General features: G+C 43.6%; 1 protein-coding gene and 1 pseudogene across 1 annotated transcript; both read right to left on the reverse strand.

Moving 5' to 3' along the window:
* Positions 1 to 7,073, reverse strand: part of LOC102844620 — a 28,384-nt pseudogene extending 21,311 nt beyond the window's left edge.
* A 30-nt stretch (positions 7,074 to 7,103) lies between these two features.
* Positions 7,104 to 12,325, reverse strand: LOC102845029 (zinc finger protein 420-like). The gene is made up of 3 exons (XM_006902429.1): positions 12,258 to 12,325; positions 9,228 to 10,015; positions 7,104 to 7,180 (listed from the first exon to the last, which is right to left on the reverse strand). Exons 1-3 carry the CDS (start codon positions 12,323 to 12,325, stop codon positions 7,104 to 7,106), a joined length of 933 nt encoding a protein of 310 aa, XP_006902491.1.
* Positions 12,326 to 17,277: the final 4,952 nt, after the last annotated feature.

Consider the following 17,277-nt stretch of genomic DNA (forward strand, 5'->3'; position numbering starts at 1 on the left):
GGACTGCTAGGAAAACAAACAGATTTGTCCTGGAAAGGGTTAAACCGGGTGGCTCCTTGGAGGCAAGGATTCTGAGGCTCTGACTCGACAGCACATAACAACCACAACAACAATGAGAGGACAACGCTCATTTCCCCACCGCAATGATGTGCTTTTCTCTCTGCAGAAGCGCTTGACTCCACGCCCTGAAGCGCTGGCATCTGGGCACCAGGGTCTTCGGAGAAGCTGGGCAGGCAGGTCTCCTGGATTTGCAAGTGACAGATCCAAGGTCAGACCTTGGGAGTAGGGCACTGTCACTCAGGTCGGGAGCCTGGTGTCTCCTTCAATGGGTCAAGTCAAATGATAAAGTGGAGATCAAGGGATTTGCAGCCATGGGGGGGGGGTGGAGCCACTGAGGGGAGAAGAGGTCATTATCCCCACAGCATATATAGGGGGTTAGGGTTAGGAGTGTTGTGGAGGTCAATCCTTCATCTTCTCAGTCCATAGGGGGCTATGCAGCTGACCATAGGTCATTGCCATCTCTAGAAATCCGCCTCTTGTGCATGGGAGATGACCAGTGTCATCCAATTCAGTTTAAAGCCTTGGAGACCTGCTGGGTGATCAAAGGGGATTTGGAACCAACCTAACAGCAATAACTACAGGATACATCAGACCTGGAACTTCCTACCATATCATACGTTAGGAAAATAGAGATCACCTCTGTATAAGATTCCCTGATGGTACAAAGGAAAGTGTTTTAAGGGTGGCCTGCTAGGATGTAAGTTCATTGTATTCACACCCAAAGCAACTCAGAGCTGACCGAACATCAGGATTTGATGGGTCACAAAATGCTAGGTCAATGTCACACTTGGCAATGAAAGCCCCTTGTACTTTTGAACGACCACCATTGCCCCATCTGGGATTACAATGGAAATCCATAGAGATGACATCCCAAGACATCACTGCTAAATTTGAAGTAAGTTGCTGAAATACACCCATGGGCTCTGTCGATTTATTCCTATGATGATGATAGCTAAGAAAACCCTCTGTAGAAATTGTACAGGATCCCATCCGATTGCTCATTTTTTTAAAAATTGTATTATTTTTACGTGTACCGTCAAATCAGATCTGACTGGTACAGGAGGAGATTGCCCCCTCCTTCTCCAGCAGAGCATCTGGTGGATTTGAACCGCGTACCTCTGGGATTGCAGTGCAGCGTCTTGCCACTAGGCTACCAGAGCTCCCTCCAATTGCTCATTTTTACTCCACTGACACTCAATAAAAAATACAATGTCTGTGTCTCTGTTGCTTCTTCAGTGCTCTTTCATAGATTCACAACCTCCATTTGGAATACACACATTAAGAACTGCTGGGTGGTGGCAAGCCATGCTTAAACAGGAACTGAGTGAGGCACAAAACAAGCTGGATTTTCTCGTGATGGATCACAAAGAATGAAGTGCCCCTTGAAGAAAAGGAGAGGCCATCCTTCAGGAAAGAATATTTTCTGTGATTTACCTTCTAGTATTTCTCATTAAAAATACAGTTAGCTAGATCAAAAACCCACCAGGAACCAACTTGACCAAGCTAAAGGCTTTCCACCTGAAATCTTAGTGGTTCAAACTTTCAAACTCACTGAAAAATGTTTTTTTTTTTTTAAAAAAAGAGTCAGCTTTTGTCACTAGTTAACACCATGGCCCTCTATGGGACAGAAACACCCCTCTTAGATGGCAACGCTTTCTCTCATACTTTGGGAAAGTTGCTAAGAGGCTGTTCCTTAGGAAGTGACATCATGCTAAGGTAGATTATCAGGGGAAAGAAGGAAGCCATTTAATGACATGTCACAGTGATGGCATCAAGTGGGTCTCAAGATGATGAGGAAAGCCCAGGTGACAGCATCATGAAGGACTGTTCATATAGTAGCTCCGAGACACACTCTACTCAAAAGATAGCAATCAGTTGTAAACCAAGTAAATTCAATGGCTTTGGTGATCATCGATGAACACCCACAAGTATCGAGGACGATAAGCTTTGAGAACTCGCTAGTACACATACATCACAGTACAAATAATCTTATGGTGTAAACTCATATACTACTCATGATAAATCTGAATAGATCAAATGAACAATAAACTTGAGAACTTATCTCTTCTTGCTGTATGTCATAGGAGATTTAGGATTCACGTTGCTAGGTCTTCAAAATAGTACCTTAAATCTCAAAACAACTAGGATATGTCATCTCAACCAAGTCAGAAAAGCAAAATTTAACGGAACAGCAAGCAAAAAATGCTGGCGAGGTTGTGGAGAAACTGGAACCCTTATTCACTGTTGGTGCGAGTATAAAAATGGTGCAACCACTATGGAAGGCTCTATAGCTCTTTCTTAAAAAGTTGCAAATAGAAATACCATTTGACCCAGCAATTCCACTAATGGGAATATACCCCAAAGAGATCATAACTGCCACCCAGGCAGATATATGCACACCTATGTTTATTGGGGCTTTGTTCACAATAGCAAAGAGCTGGAAACACACCCAAGTGTCCATGGACAAACGAATGTATGGAGAAGCTCTGGTCTATTTACAGAATGGAATACTATGCAACATTGAAACCCAAGTATCTCATAAAATGTATAAAATGGATGACCCTGGAGGACATTATGCTGAGTGGAACATCTCAGTCACAAAAGGACAAATACTGCAGAGGGCTACTATTCTAACATGAGGGTTGAGGGGAGACAGAAAAGGACGGGAGGAATGATATAGATTGCATTGAAACAGATGAGGGAAAGAACTGTTTAAAAGGGCTATATGATTGGCTGTTCTTGTCATCACAGAAGTCTTGAGTGACAGCTGCATAATGGAATTGACTTGGGGGCAGGGTGGGGGGAGGGGATTGCATAACAATGAAAGAGTTTTTATTTCTTTTCAAGGAAAAGAGTGAATTGGGAGGAAGGGAGAAAAGTACAAAAATGAATGACTGGAGACCCTAAGTCTCTGTAAACTTCCATTAAAATTAATTAAAAAAAAACATAAACAAAACAAAGTATCTCAAAACTTTACAGGAGCAGACTGCCAAATGGTCACCATATAGATTGTGATGGCAAAACGTTTAGTTACTGATTGACTGGTTCATCATCGTTCAACAAGGGACAATTATTTAACATTTTAGAGAAACAGGACGTTTTCCTAACAAAAGCTGGCCTATGTTCAAATCCACAAACAACTGTACCACATTCACGTCAACTCATTTTGTCAGCAGCGATCCTTGCAGGAATGACGTGCCAAGTCATGTGGATTTGACAAGGCATCTCTCTAAGGACTCACGTGGGCGCTGTGGTGGGAAAGCACGGAGGGAGCTGGTGTGCTGACCTGAGGATGGCACCACGGCGGGTTCAGATCCACCAGGGGTCCACAAGAGTGTGATGGGCAATCTCGTCCTGTGCACTGACAACAGCCCAAGAGAGCAGATGCAGCATCAGCTAGGAGTCAGTTCTGTCTGGCCTGCAATGAGCTGAGTAGTTTTGTGATGACTTAGAGGTAGTTGCATTGCTAAAACCCAAAGGGCTATTCCTCTGGAGGTTCAAATGCACCAAATGATCCACAGAAAAACAAGGGCCGTCTATTCCTGTACAACTGTACAGCCTTGGAAACAGGGTGCAGGGTCAGTGCCCACTGGATAGATAGGAGGGGGAGACAAGAATGAGCAATGACACAGCATATAATTTCAAGTGTTAAATGACTTGACATCAGGCCTGCTGGTAAACAGGGACAGACCATGTGAATGTAAACCATGTCAACAATTGTAGTATATTTTTTGGGGGAGAACATTCACAATTGCTAATGTTTACGATGGTATATGGGCATGGGGTTGAGTGGTTGATGAACCTTGACACATTCTGGATATGAAACATTTAGGACTGATGTTTTTCCCAAGGGCACTAAAGCGTTCCTAAGGCAGAATCTGTGAGAATCACTCTCCTCTCCAACCAAGTTTCTAAGTTGTCAGGGTGAAGAAACAGAGTTTTCAGTCTCTCCTCTACTTCAAAGGAAGGATACACCTCACATGCAATGGACAGCAAACTACGAAAGTTTAGTCAACAGAGACTTCGGACAGTGAATGATTTTGTTAATACTGTGGTTTCGGTGCATGGCCAAGACACTCACAGATGTTGGCCAAGACACTCACAGATGTTGGACGTACTGTCCACACCTGGTCTGCTGTGACAATTAAGTACATAAAGCCAAGCAGAACACTGGCACGCTCACCGAGTGTCACCCTGAAAGAGACAGAACAGTAAAATGGTGCACTTTGTCCTAACAAGATCAGAAAAGTCATTCAGGAAACAAAACCTCCTGTACAAATAAGACCTTTATTAATTGCATGAAAAACATCAACTACAGACTTGAAAATTTATAAAAAAACCATCCTCCCCAATCATATGTTTTGCAGTTGTATTCATCAGAATCAATGGCTTTATCATTTTAATGAAGAAAAATTTCAATGACTTTATGATTTCGAGAAAGAATAATTGCAAGTTGGAAATGAAAAAACTGGAACAAGTGACTGCCAAATCTCACATTTACAAATTCTCAATGTACCACAATGATCAAAATAGATGCAGCTTCGACAAACCCTGAAGAACTCCATGCACGTGGCAAAAATCAGAACCTCTGCAAGTATCCTTGAGTTCCCCAGACAGAATGACACTTCTCCTATGAAACAGGATCAGGGAAGACTAATCAATGCAGTAGTGAAAACACAATCTCCTGCATACTGTCTGGAGACATTTGGAGATTTGGGGAAGAGTGAGTCTTTGGTAGGGAAAATTGTACTTCAAAACCCTGCTTCCAGGGGAGCTCTGGTGGCCTAGTGGCAAGAAGCTGCACTGCAATCCCAGAGGCGCACGGCTGAAATCCACCAGATGCTCTGCCGGGAAAGGAGGGACAATCTCCTCCTGGACCAGTCAGATCCGATTTGACGGTACACGCACACACGCGCGCGCACACACACACACACACACACACACACACACACACACACACTAATAGAATGATAAAATCAAAAACAAAACAAAAAAATCCAGCATCCTGGCCAGCAGAGATCACACAATGGGTTTGCCATCTTTACATATCTTTCCTCTCCTACTTGACACTCTTTAGCCCAATCACATGTTCTGTTAGAACAATTGCGATTGTCCTTATTATTTTTTCCAAAGACGTGATGACGACAATTTGTGCCTGTTAGCATTTTTGCTCACAGCAGACCTGGAGGAAATCAGGTTCATGATTCCCTGCAGGGCCAGGCCTAGTTTCCTCTCCTGCTCTGGGGAACAGTAAATGAATTCATCTGCCATTTTATTAGTAGAAATTAAAAGTCCCCGCAGCTGATTGGAAAAATAGAGCTCTTGGAGACTCAAGCCTGCTCCACTTTGATGACAAACACTCTCTTAAAAACCTAGAATATTTGTTTTTGGTGAAACATTCTTCTAGGTCGTGTAACCCTGGTCTGTCCACTTGGTGTTCAGAGGCATGGGTGCTGTGAAGTCGAACACTGTGACACTGATGAGTCAAATGCAAGAATGGTTGGTTACCCATGGTGGACAGCGTTTGGTGAAGCGTCCTGATCAAAACAAGGTTAGAAAAGCAGCAGGAGTGGCACCCACTTCTGTAATAGCTTGGCTCTGGAAACTCTATGAACCTGGAGAGAGGAGGAAAGTCACGCACGCAAGTGTCGAGGACTTTTGTTCCTAGGGTCGCTATGAGTCGCCTACGACTAGACGGCACTTGACAACAACATTTTTCTTAACCATCTGTCCCTTTGAGTGAGAGTTGTCAGGTGCCCGGGGAAGGCAGAAAACTGACTGAACACAGTCCTATATTCCTAATTCACGCAGCCTGTTTGCAGGGTGACTGTAAAAAAATGCCCAGTGAGAAGGGAAGGATGGATAACTGTTGTCTACTGCCACACCAACTCCAAAGGAGTCTGCGTGACAAAATCACCCGATTGAGGTGAAAACTTCAAGGAAGTCAGCCTCTTGGAACATGTGCTTTCTCCATGATGGTTCTTGGCCTTTCTGTAATTTCTCTTCTATTGTCTCTTTATGTTTTCTATGTGGGACAGGGGAAAAAAAGCTGTGTTCTTTACACAAAGTGTTTTTACTAAAAGTTTGTTAAATGTTTCCAGGAAAGAACTAAATGGAGGTGACAACCTTAATACGCAAACATTACCTCTGGTTCTCTTAGCATTACTAAAACTCCTTCAAAGAATAAAACCAGACCCTTGCCCCCCACCATGAGAACATCAAGTTTTGTTTATCTATTAGGTAATGGTTGTTTGTGCATCCCTCTATTGGGAAAGGCCCTTACAGAAGTCCAGAGCCTACAAATAAACCTCTTCCATATACTGGAAAATACGATTAATTTAATGCAAAACACCCTGATGGTTTTTGGGATATATTTTTCAAAAGGTTTGAAAGTGACCAAAGGAAAGATGTTATGCGAGGTATAGGTGGTAAAATAGATCATGAGACATGAGATTGGAATGATGAATTTATGCAATATTATAACCCAAAACATCCTTTGTATGAACCTAAACCCCCTTATTAAGATAGTGATCACCCGTGGAATAATGGAAAGTGTAAAAGTGTTGTCTTTTGAATGGAAATAAATAATATTGTAAATTCAGCTAAAAATGTAAAATGTATCAGCTTAAATTTAAAATGTAACTTTTTTACTTTGTAACTTTGTAACCCAAACAAGCTGAAGAACAGGTTTAAAAACTGGTTTAAAAAGAAATTGTTTAAGTAAAAAGCCACCAAGCTCTCCAGTTATCAAGGAACCGTGACCATAAAAAATAGCTATGTGCAAGAAAAGAATGTAAACGTTATTCTTACTTTTGTTGTTTTTCTGGCTGTTGATTAAGCCCCTAATTATAAAAATGGAATATAAATGTATCATGCTAAATGCAATTAGCAGGAAAGAAAGAAGGAAGAAAAAGAAGAATGAGAAAGACTTAGAATTAAAATCATTACGATCACTTGACTGTTTGTCTCGTGTTCTTTCATCGTTCCTTCGCCGAACTTCTACCCACCTTCATGTTCCCTCTTTGAGACCCTAGACCTCAGGCTTACAAGCCCCTCCTGACTGGAGCAGCCTGCGCCAGTTTACCATTGCTGATGGTCATAAGAGGTGTCTGCTGTGTCACTGTGGAAAGGTTGCCCCAAATTCCTTACATTCAGAGGGCTCATCTTGGGTACAATGTTCATGTCACAAAAATTTCCCCATTCTTTCCTTACTTTGCTGAGTTCTCTCTCTAGTGTGACCTTTCATGTACAATGCAGCTTCCGAATGGTGACAAGGTTTTCCCACATTCCTGACAGTCGTAAGGGTCTCTCTCTTTTGAAATTCCTGCATGAGGAGGACCTCATGCACTTACTGCTGAACACTCTTGGCACCAGCAGTCAGGAAATCAAAAAGTGTAGTATTGCGATGGGAAAGTCTGCTGTTAGGGACCTCTCTAAAGTACTCAGGAGCAACAGTGTCTCTCTAGAGACTAAGGTGCACCTGATACAGGCCATGGTATTTGCAATCGCTTGTTATGCATCAGAGAGTTGGACAATGACTAGGAAGGACAGAAGGAGAGTGGATGCCTTTGAGCTGTGGTGCTGGAGAAGAGTACTGAATGTACCATGGACTGCCAGGAAAACAAACAGATTCATCTTGGAGAGGATTAAACCAAGCTACTCCTTGGAGGCAAGGATTCTGGGGCTTCGTCTGACACACTTTGGACATGTTGCCAGGAGGGACAGGTCCTCAGAGAGGGACATCATGCTTGGGAGGATGGAGGGACAGCGCCGGAGGGGAAGACCCTCTATGAGATGGATTGATTCAGTGACTGGGGTAATCGGGATGGGTGTGTCAGAGGCAGTGGTGCGGTTGGCGCAGGATAAAGCAGGGAGGGTTTAGGGCTGTTGTGCATAGGGTCGCTATGAGTCGCAAACGACTCGACGGCACATAACAACAACAAACATTAGTCAGTAAAACCTTCAAAAAAATATTTTCCCTCCTTACTCACATTTACGAGGTCGCTCTTCGGTGTGATTTCTTCCATGTTCTCTTAGACAAGCAGGGGTAGAAAATGTTCTCTCACATTTCTTACAGTCGTAAGATTTCCCTTCTGTTGGAATGCTTCTATGTCTACGGAAGTTTCCTGCTTGTGAAAATGTTCTCCCACATTCTTCACACGTAAAAGATCTCTCTCCTGTGTGAATTCTTCCATGTTCTCTTAAGCAAGCAGGCGCGGAAAAAGTTTTCTTGCAATTGTTACATTCATAAGATTTCCCTTCTGTTGGAATTCTTCTATGTTTACGGAAGTTTCTCGATGTTGAAAATGTTTTCCCACAGTCCTCGCACGTATAACGTCTCTCTCCTGGGTGAATTCTTCCATGTTCTCTTAGGCAAGCAGGTGTAGAAAAGGTTTTCTCACAGTTCTTACATTCGTAAGATTTCCCTTTGATTCGAATTCTCCTATGACTTTGCAAGTGTCTGGAGTATGGAAATGTTTTCCCACAGTCCTGACAGGTATAAGGTCTCTGTCCTGTGTGCCTTCTTAGATGCTCTCTTAGGCAAGCAGGAAGAGAAAATGTTTTCCCACACGTCTGACACGCATAAGATTTCCCTTCTGTTTGAACTTTTCTATGTCGACGCAAGTGTCCGGATTGTGAAAATGTTTTGCCACAGTCTTCACATGTGTACGGTCTCTCTCCCGTGTGAACTGTTCTATGTTCAACGAGGCGGCTAAGGAGATGAAAGGTTTCTCCGCACTCCTCACATTGATGATGTCTCTCCCTTGTGTGAACTCCTCTATGGACATGAAGGGTGGAAATCGCAGCAAAAGTCTTTCCACACTCCGGACATTCGTAAGGTCTCTCTCCTGTGTGAATTCTTCGATGGACAGTGAGGTGACTTGACTGCTTGAAGGTTTTTCCACATTCTTCACATTCATAAGGTCTCTCTCCTGTGTGAATGCGTCTATGTTTCTTGAGCCCAGGGGAGTCTACGAAGGTTTTGCCACAATCCTTACATTCATAAGGTTTCTGGTCCATGTGAGTAAGTCTGTGCCTTTTAAGGGGACCCGAGTGGCTGAAAGTTTTCCCACAGGCCTCACACGCGTAAGGCCTCACTCCTGTGTGAATCCGTCTATGACCACTGAGCTTACTGAACTCTATAAAGGTTTTGCCACAGTCCTTACACACATAAGGTCTCTCTCCGGTGTGAATGCGTCTATGTGTGTTGAAGACACATCTGTATGAAAAGCCTCTTCCACATTCCTTGCACTCATAAGGTTTCTCTCCTGTGTGAATTCGTCTGTGTGTTTTGAGGTCGCTTTTGTATAAGAATGCTTTTCCACAGTCCTGACACTCGTAAGGTCTCTGCCCTGTGTGACTTCGTCTATGTTTACTGAGTCCAGGTGCGTCTACAAAAGTCTTCCCGCATTCCTTACATTCATAACGTCCCTCTCTTGTGTGAATAAGTCTATGTCGATGAAGGAGTCTTGACTGTCTGAAGGTTTTCCTACACTCCGTACACTGATACAGTTTCTCTCCCGTGTGAATCTGCCTATGTGTATAGAACTGACTCAAGTGTGTAAAGAATGTCCCACAGTCCTTACACGCATACGGTGTCTCTGCTGTGTGAACCCGCCTATGTTTATTGAGGTTCCCTGATTCTGCAAAGGCTTTCCCACATTCCTTACATACATAGGGTCTTTCTCCTGTGTGAATTCGTCTATGTGTATAGAATTGACTTAAGTGGATAAAAGTTTTCCCACATTCCTTGCATTCATAAGGCCTCTCTCCTGTGTGAATTCGCCTATGGATTTTGAGCTGATAGGAGACTTTATAGGATTTCCCACAGTCCTGACATTCATAAGGCCTCTCCCCTGTGTGAATTCGTCTATGGATTTTGAGCTGATAGGAGACTTTATAGGTTTTCCTACAGTCCTGGCATTCGTACGGTCTGTCTGCTGGGTGAATTCTTCTATGAGCAGTGAGGTCACGTGGCTGCAAGCATGACTCCTTACTTTTCTTACATTCAGAAGGTCTCTGCTCTAAGCAACCTCTTGCACGTACACTTAGCCGAGCACGGTGAGGAAAGCTTTTCCAACACTGCTCACGTTCAGATACTTTCTCATCTCTGTGTGTTCTCTCACGTCTCCTTAGCTCTGAGAGACAACTGTAGGATTTTCTACACGCCTTGCATGGAAATGGCTTGTCTGCACTAGGAAGGCTTTGATCTACTGAGACGTCGGATTTACTCAGAAGGGAGGAGGAATAAACAAAGATGTTCCCATTTTCCTTACATTTACAAAGCTTATATGGAAAAGTAAATGCTTTGTGGGAAACTAAAGGAAAAGGATTAATAAAGATCTCAGAGTTTTCTGTCCATTTATGCTCATCTACAACATGGATCCAAAATAATGAGAAGGTGCAGAAATGTTGCCCACATGTGTGACATCCATAGCTGCTCTCACCAATGCAAGTCCTCAGCGGGTTCACCTCCACACGACTGTTTTGCCAGCAGGGAAGATGTGGAATTCTGAGGAAGGCTTTCCCAGAGTGGCTGTCCTCCATCCCTTCAGACAGGTGACTTCTGGGAAATAAGAGACAATACAGAATTGTAAATAAATATGTTCCCATTGACCCATGATAAAGAACAATGAAGACGTGTGGAACTTCCCTCAAGAAGGCTGATACATCACAATCTACCAAAAATGCTCTTTCTGGAATTGGTACCATCAATCCTGAGACTTTCTGACAGCTGACTCCAAGCAACTACGTTTGCTACAAGGTCTTATTTCTCATCTGCAGGATACTCACCTCAAAGTGTCCTCTTGCTTTCTATGTAGATCTTTTCTGCCAAGGACTTTTGCAAGTTTTCCTAAAGGCTGACGACGGGGAGTCTTTAAGAGTTTCAACAGTCTACATTCAGAGGATAATGCTTTTCCATCACGAACGTTTTCAATGCCTGCCACAAAAATGAAGCCAGGTTGGACACGATGACACAGAGAGGAATGACGTAAGAGAGGAGAGACTCCTGTGAACAAACACGAATGTAGGCATGCTTTCCTAATGAGAAACAACTATTCCCTGGGCAGCGTTTGAGAAAACTTAAATGTGTTATCATAGAAATGATTTTCATCTGGAAGACTCTTAAATTACATAAAGACAATCACAAGAGTGCACACACAGTATCTCACAGCACACACCTACTATCTTACAGCACACACATCACGTCACACAGGACAAATATGAAACACAGAAAAGTGGGTCCATGACCGGACTACGAGTTCAGAAAAAGAACCTGCAGTGATGTCTGACATTGTCTCCTCAAGCAAAAAGAGACTGTGTCGACACGCTTCACATAAATGCCAGTCTATCAATAGAAGCAGGATCATTGGAAAATCCACGACTTCATAGCGGTTCCTAATCCAGAAGTTCTATTCCCACTGCTCCAAAGACTTTCCTCTGATTCCAGAGCCATCAAGCTGATAAACCGATGAGAGTTACACACCTGAGTCCCTTGAATCACAGGAAGCGAAAATGTCCCATCAGACACAGGCCACATCAATGAGTCATTCTCCATACATGAATGCCAAAAGCTAAGTGACCACGTCTGTGTTATAGAAACTTGCATTCCAGTTCTTCAGTCCAAGTTCAAAAGGAATGTCCACAAATTAATCTCATGTGCATTAAAAAATTTAAATATGCAGAAAATGCAATTTTTACCAATGAAGTCCAGGGTTTTCATTGTTTCCGTCATCACCTCCCTGTAGAGTTTCTTCTGAGGGACATTCAGCAAAGCCCACTCTGTCTGGCTGAAGAGGATGACTACGTCCTCCAGGAACAGCGGTGCCTGGAACACACAATGTATTCTGGATCAACAAGGTGCCATGTTCACCAGCAAAAACAAGAGCCAAGTAGGAGCCTGACACACCTAGAAACCCCAGAAATCGCACTGAGAAGACAAAAGTACTAGTTTCTATCAAGATTGACACAGAAAATCAGACTTGTTCCTTCACTTAGTGCGCTCACTGCCTCTTTGATTAAGCCCTGTCAGATTTATCACAGACTGAAATACCTGCATGTGGGTGCCTAAGGTTTGCTTTTAAGGTCCTATTCCTAGTCAGTCATTAATGGTTTATTTTGTCCTGAAGTACTGATGCTGTCAAGGGGAAAGATTAGAATGGGACACACTGGACTATAGGATGATAGAAGCTCACGAGACCTCAGTGCTGGTCGCTCTCTCTTTGGAACACCAGCTCTCCTGGAACACGGTATCCAGGTGCATCCAGCCCGGCCCATTGCTCACCACTCTCTGCACCACCACCCTGCATCACCCACCGTCACCACACAACTGCTCCACAAATCACAGTCGACAGGACGCTGGCCCATCGCTCACCAGTGTCTACAAAACCAGCCTGTAGACCTACTGTCAGCTAAGTAATTTTTCTGATGTATCTGAGTCTGTGAGAGACCTTCCCGCAAATATAGAAACCCAAGGGACACGAAGGAGGAGCTGGGGAACTGAGCAAAGGAGAGTTGTCGTTGAAGGCCATGATGGACTTGTATGCCAGGTCAAGCACATGACACGACATTGCCTTGACACTTCTTTTACCTGGTCTGCTATTACTTTTACCAGAACAAATCATAAACTCACAGTGGGGGCCTTTCAGAGGGACCAATATGCACAGTTACTCCATGGTCTAGAAAAAAAAAAGGAAGAATCACAAAGTAGAAACCGGACTGAATGAGGAACATCAGTCAGTCAGGAACAGTCCATTTCATCTCTTTTGCAAAGCTGTCTAAGAATAGTTGACAAAATATACAGTATACACTAAACAGAAGACGACATAATCATATCATGGAAACACGGCAGAAGGGCTGTATTTTCTTACTGTCTTAACGGGTAGAACAACAGCAAGGGTTGACAAAAAGATGGCAATAAAACTTCTTCAGATGGTCACCCTTTAGTTTAATCCAGCAAGCGAGAACCTGAAAAATTCATGTGCTGACAACAGAAGCCTCTTTTAGAAGAATGGGAGTGTCAGAGACAGTGCGATTGGCACAGGACAGAGCGGAGTTTAGGGCTGTTGTACACAGGGTCGCTATGAGTTGCAAGCGACTCGACGGCACATAACAACAACAACATAACTTCATTCACGGCAATGACTCATTTTCAACATCTATGTTTCCTAATCAACACTGTTCATAACAGCAGCCAGGAAATCAAAAGATGCATGGCCTTGGGAAAGTCTGCTGTCAGAGACCTTTCCAAGGTACTGAGGCGCAACAACGTCACTGTGGAGAGTAAGGTGCACCTGATTCAGGCCATCTTCTTTGCCATTACGTGCAATGCATCCGAGAGCTGGACAATTACTAGGGATCATAGAAGGAGAGTTGATGCCTTTGAGTTTAGATGCTGGAAAAGAATACTGAATATGCCACGGACTGCTAGGAGAACAAACAGGTTAGTCCTGGAGAGGGTGAAGCCAGGTTGCTTATTGGAGGCAAGGATTCTAAAGCTCCATCTAACATCCTGTGGACATGAGGCAAGGGGGGATTAATCCCCAGAGAGGGACGTCATGCTTGGGAAGGTGGAGGGACAGCACAGGAGAGGAAGACCCTTGATGAGATGGATTGATTCCATCACTGGGTATTGGGTATAGGTGTGTCGGAGACTATAAGGTTGGCAAGAAATAGAGCAGGGTTTAGGGTTGCTGTACATATCGGGTCACTATGAACCACAAGCGGCTTGCCAGCACATAACACCACCACCACGTTTCCTTGGTTTTTTTTTTCCCACCTCATTTTACTGTATAGAAAAAAAACATTACTAAAATGTTTAAAAAGAGCACAGGTTATTTTTGTGTGTGTGTGTAGCATCAAATCAGATCTGACTGGTACAGGAGGAGATTGTCCCCCCTTCTCCAGCAGAGCATTTGGTGGATTCGAACCGCACGCTCTGGGATTGCAGTGCAGCTTCTTGCCACTAGGCCACCAAAAAAAAAGAGCACAGGTAAGACAAGTCACAGAGAACTGAGATCCCTCACAACTGGAAATTGTGTCTGGACCTCCTATCACAAGACAGCAATGAGCAGTGATGAGGCCTCTTCAATGCAGCCACAGAAGTAGAGGCCATCAGAAGATTGAAGAATGAGGAGAGGATATTCCCTATGCGTAGGCATACACACTGTTGTATGTAATCAGCCTGGGAGAAAAAAGATGTTCTCACGTGCCATGAAGTCTAGAAACCCTCCTGAGCTACCCTCTGGTTGGTTTAATTGCCAGGCAAACCACAAGGAGCAAACCTGGGCATTTTGATCAAGCAGGATGTCCTGTGTATATAAAATACCTGCTGGGGCAAGCTCTGGTGGCCTAGTAGCAAGAAGGTGTACTGAAATCCCAAAGGTTCACGGTTCAAATCCAGCAGATGCTCTGCTGGAGAAGAAGGAACAATCTCTTCCTGTACCAGTCAGATCTGATATGACAGTACACACACAAAATAATAAAATAAAATTAAAAAACAAAAACACTTGCTGGGACTTTCTGAAGCAGGGCGTCCTTCCTTGTCAGGTGCTTTTGCAGTAAAGACAATAATTATTGCCTATGAGTCATGCAGTTAATTCAAGGATCTGGAAGACACTCAGATCAGCCTAAAAGACTTCTTTCCAACTTTCCACAGGATCAGAGTTTTTATACTTGAAGATTTGGTACACATATCCAGGATCCTGATACCAGAAACTGATGGCATCATGTAACTAAAAAAACCAGGGACTTCTAGGGACCTAACGGTAAGAAGTGACCCTGCCAACACCAATGTAGTTATATGGAATTGATCCACGAATTCCCTGGAGAAAGTTGAGCAATCCCCTCCCTTCTGACTTGGTTTCTCCAACCCAAGTGGAGGGTGACGTACGAGTTGGTTCTGATTCTAAACCTAATTCTGATAAAACCAAGTAGAACAGATGACAGATCACGTCAGAATATGTGTGGGCTGCATAGTCAAGAGGGACTGGTTGATTATCAAAGGGCCCTGTCCAAAGTAAGAAAGTCTTGAGAATAACGTGGGTAAGTGCTTTCACAACATTCTAAAGGCAACCCAGTTAATGGCTTTAAGACCAAAATCCAGAACAAAGGAGGAGGCTTACGGGGATTCTGAAAGACTCGGATGCCATCTTTAGGAATACCGTTATTCACCAGCCTATGAAACCATGGGGAGGAAGACTTTTAATTTGGCCCTGAAAAACAGTAGGTCCTACCACCATCAGAGAGGATACTAATCAGACTGATTTCTCTCTGCTTCTCCTATCTCCTAAGAATCCCGATTCACACAGGATTTCTGGGACACTACTGGACAGCAGAAGCAGCACAGGGCTAATTTTTGGATTATCTGGGTAATTCCTTAGTACCCTAAGTACCACTGATCAGAAAGACACAGATATTTTTTGTCAACGGAGAAAACAACTATCAAATGACCATGGCACCTGAAATACCCACTATGGTGGGACCAATACTGGAAGAAGGTGGTATCAAAATTACTTCAGGGACAAAACTAGAAATTATATAGAAAGGATCAAGATATTGAGGGAGACAGGAGGAAATGACTCTCAGTAGAAATATGCCAAGTAATCTAGAATATGAATTTGAGTGAAAACTGTACCCCAAGATCTTAAATTTCCATATTTCAGAGATTAGCTTCTTTTGGAAAAGTGAGCTTTAATTTTTGGTTGTAATGCGAGAATTCAAGACTCACTAAGTGACTGCCACCCAATAGGAAATAGTCAACAGCGCTGTGGGTTTTCTGAGGCTGTAAGGTGCACTAGGAAAAAAATGTCCATCATTCTCTCATTGAACATCTGGGGGACGGGAATGACCACAACACACCCTGCTTTGGTTTAGAAGGACCACTGCTTACACACCACTCCTGCAGACCTTCAATTGCAGAGTGCAAAGAATGGACAAGAATTACAGAGATCAAACACCAACTCTAGGCATAGGAAGAAAGGGGTGAGGAAGTTGAATACAAGAGCATTCATTCCCCACACCTAAAGGTCTGAACGCAATACATAAAAAACACGTCACTGGGGTAAACACAATAAAGAAAGCCCAACAATATACAAAGGATATGAAAAATCACAGCTAATCTTCTGCTGGACCACCTGGGAGTTCTGAACAGGACATTCTGTCATTAAACATGGAGAGAACCTTCAATGACGGACGAGGTTGGAGATAACAGAGCACGAGGCCACCTCTATGAGCACATAAGTGATTTTACACATCCCCAACAGGAAAGAGCTGGATACAGAAATGGCTGAGTATGTCGAGAGTATGCAATTAGGGGGCTGTCTGGGGTGATCCTAGGAGCCTCTGCTTGCACCCTTACTCCTTATGGGAAAACTGCAGACCTACAGAGCATAATGGGTCCCCCAAAAGATTCTATCCAATACCATCCATTTGAGGTTGAAAGATTTTTCCCTAGGACTTACCATTTCCTTGTTCCTGCTTCTGCAGTACTAATGTCTTTGCTAATCCAAAGATATCCCTTCAGGAGGAGAGTGCCAACTAGGAGGGGAACACAAGGTAATCTGGAAGCAGATGGACACTGTTTGGTCCACACTCCGTTCGTCCACACTCCCTTCACAGCGGCTGAGGGTCCGTCTTCATCCTCAGCTTACTGGACTGGTGGTCCCTAAATCACACTTGAGACCTAAAAGAGACAAAGTAGAGGAAATGTTATTCAGCCAACAAGGAGGAAGGTGGATTCTGGTTTCTTTCACGTGACTTAACCCGTAGGGAGTCGTGCCGCTACCCCCACAGACGAGTCTTGGGAAGGTGGTGTACCTACGTATTGGGCAGCAACTCTGAAGGCACAATATACAGAATGGCCACTTGTCTGATTTACACCTTTGGAAACACAGTAACTTGGCTCCAAGTCTACGTCAATGACTTTGACAGCTTTGGAGTTTCTAGACAGAGGGAAATGCATTTTATGTGGGTGTTGGGAAGGAAGAGGAGGCCCCTGGCCGGGGCAGATCACCTAGCTCTGGAGAAGTGCAAGCCTAAATAACCCGTATCAGCCCTTAATATGGGATAGAGAAAGATCTCCTGTATTTGGCTGTACTACATGAAAAACAAAGATTCTCACCACTGGACCAACTGTCAGCATCAGGATGGATGGTGAAGAGATTGAGATTGTACACAGCTTTAGTTTGCTTGGCTCCATAGTCAACAGTCTTGGCA

The sequence above is a fragment of the Elephantulus edwardii genome, unplaced genomic scaffold (assembly GCF_000299155.1).
Source record: "Elephantulus edwardii isolate Elephantulus edwardi_28Jun2011 unplaced genomic scaffold, EleEdw1.0 scaffold00410, whole genome shotgun sequence".
NCBI lineage: Eukaryota > Metazoa > Chordata > Mammalia > Macroscelidea > Macroscelididae > Elephantulus > Elephantulus edwardii.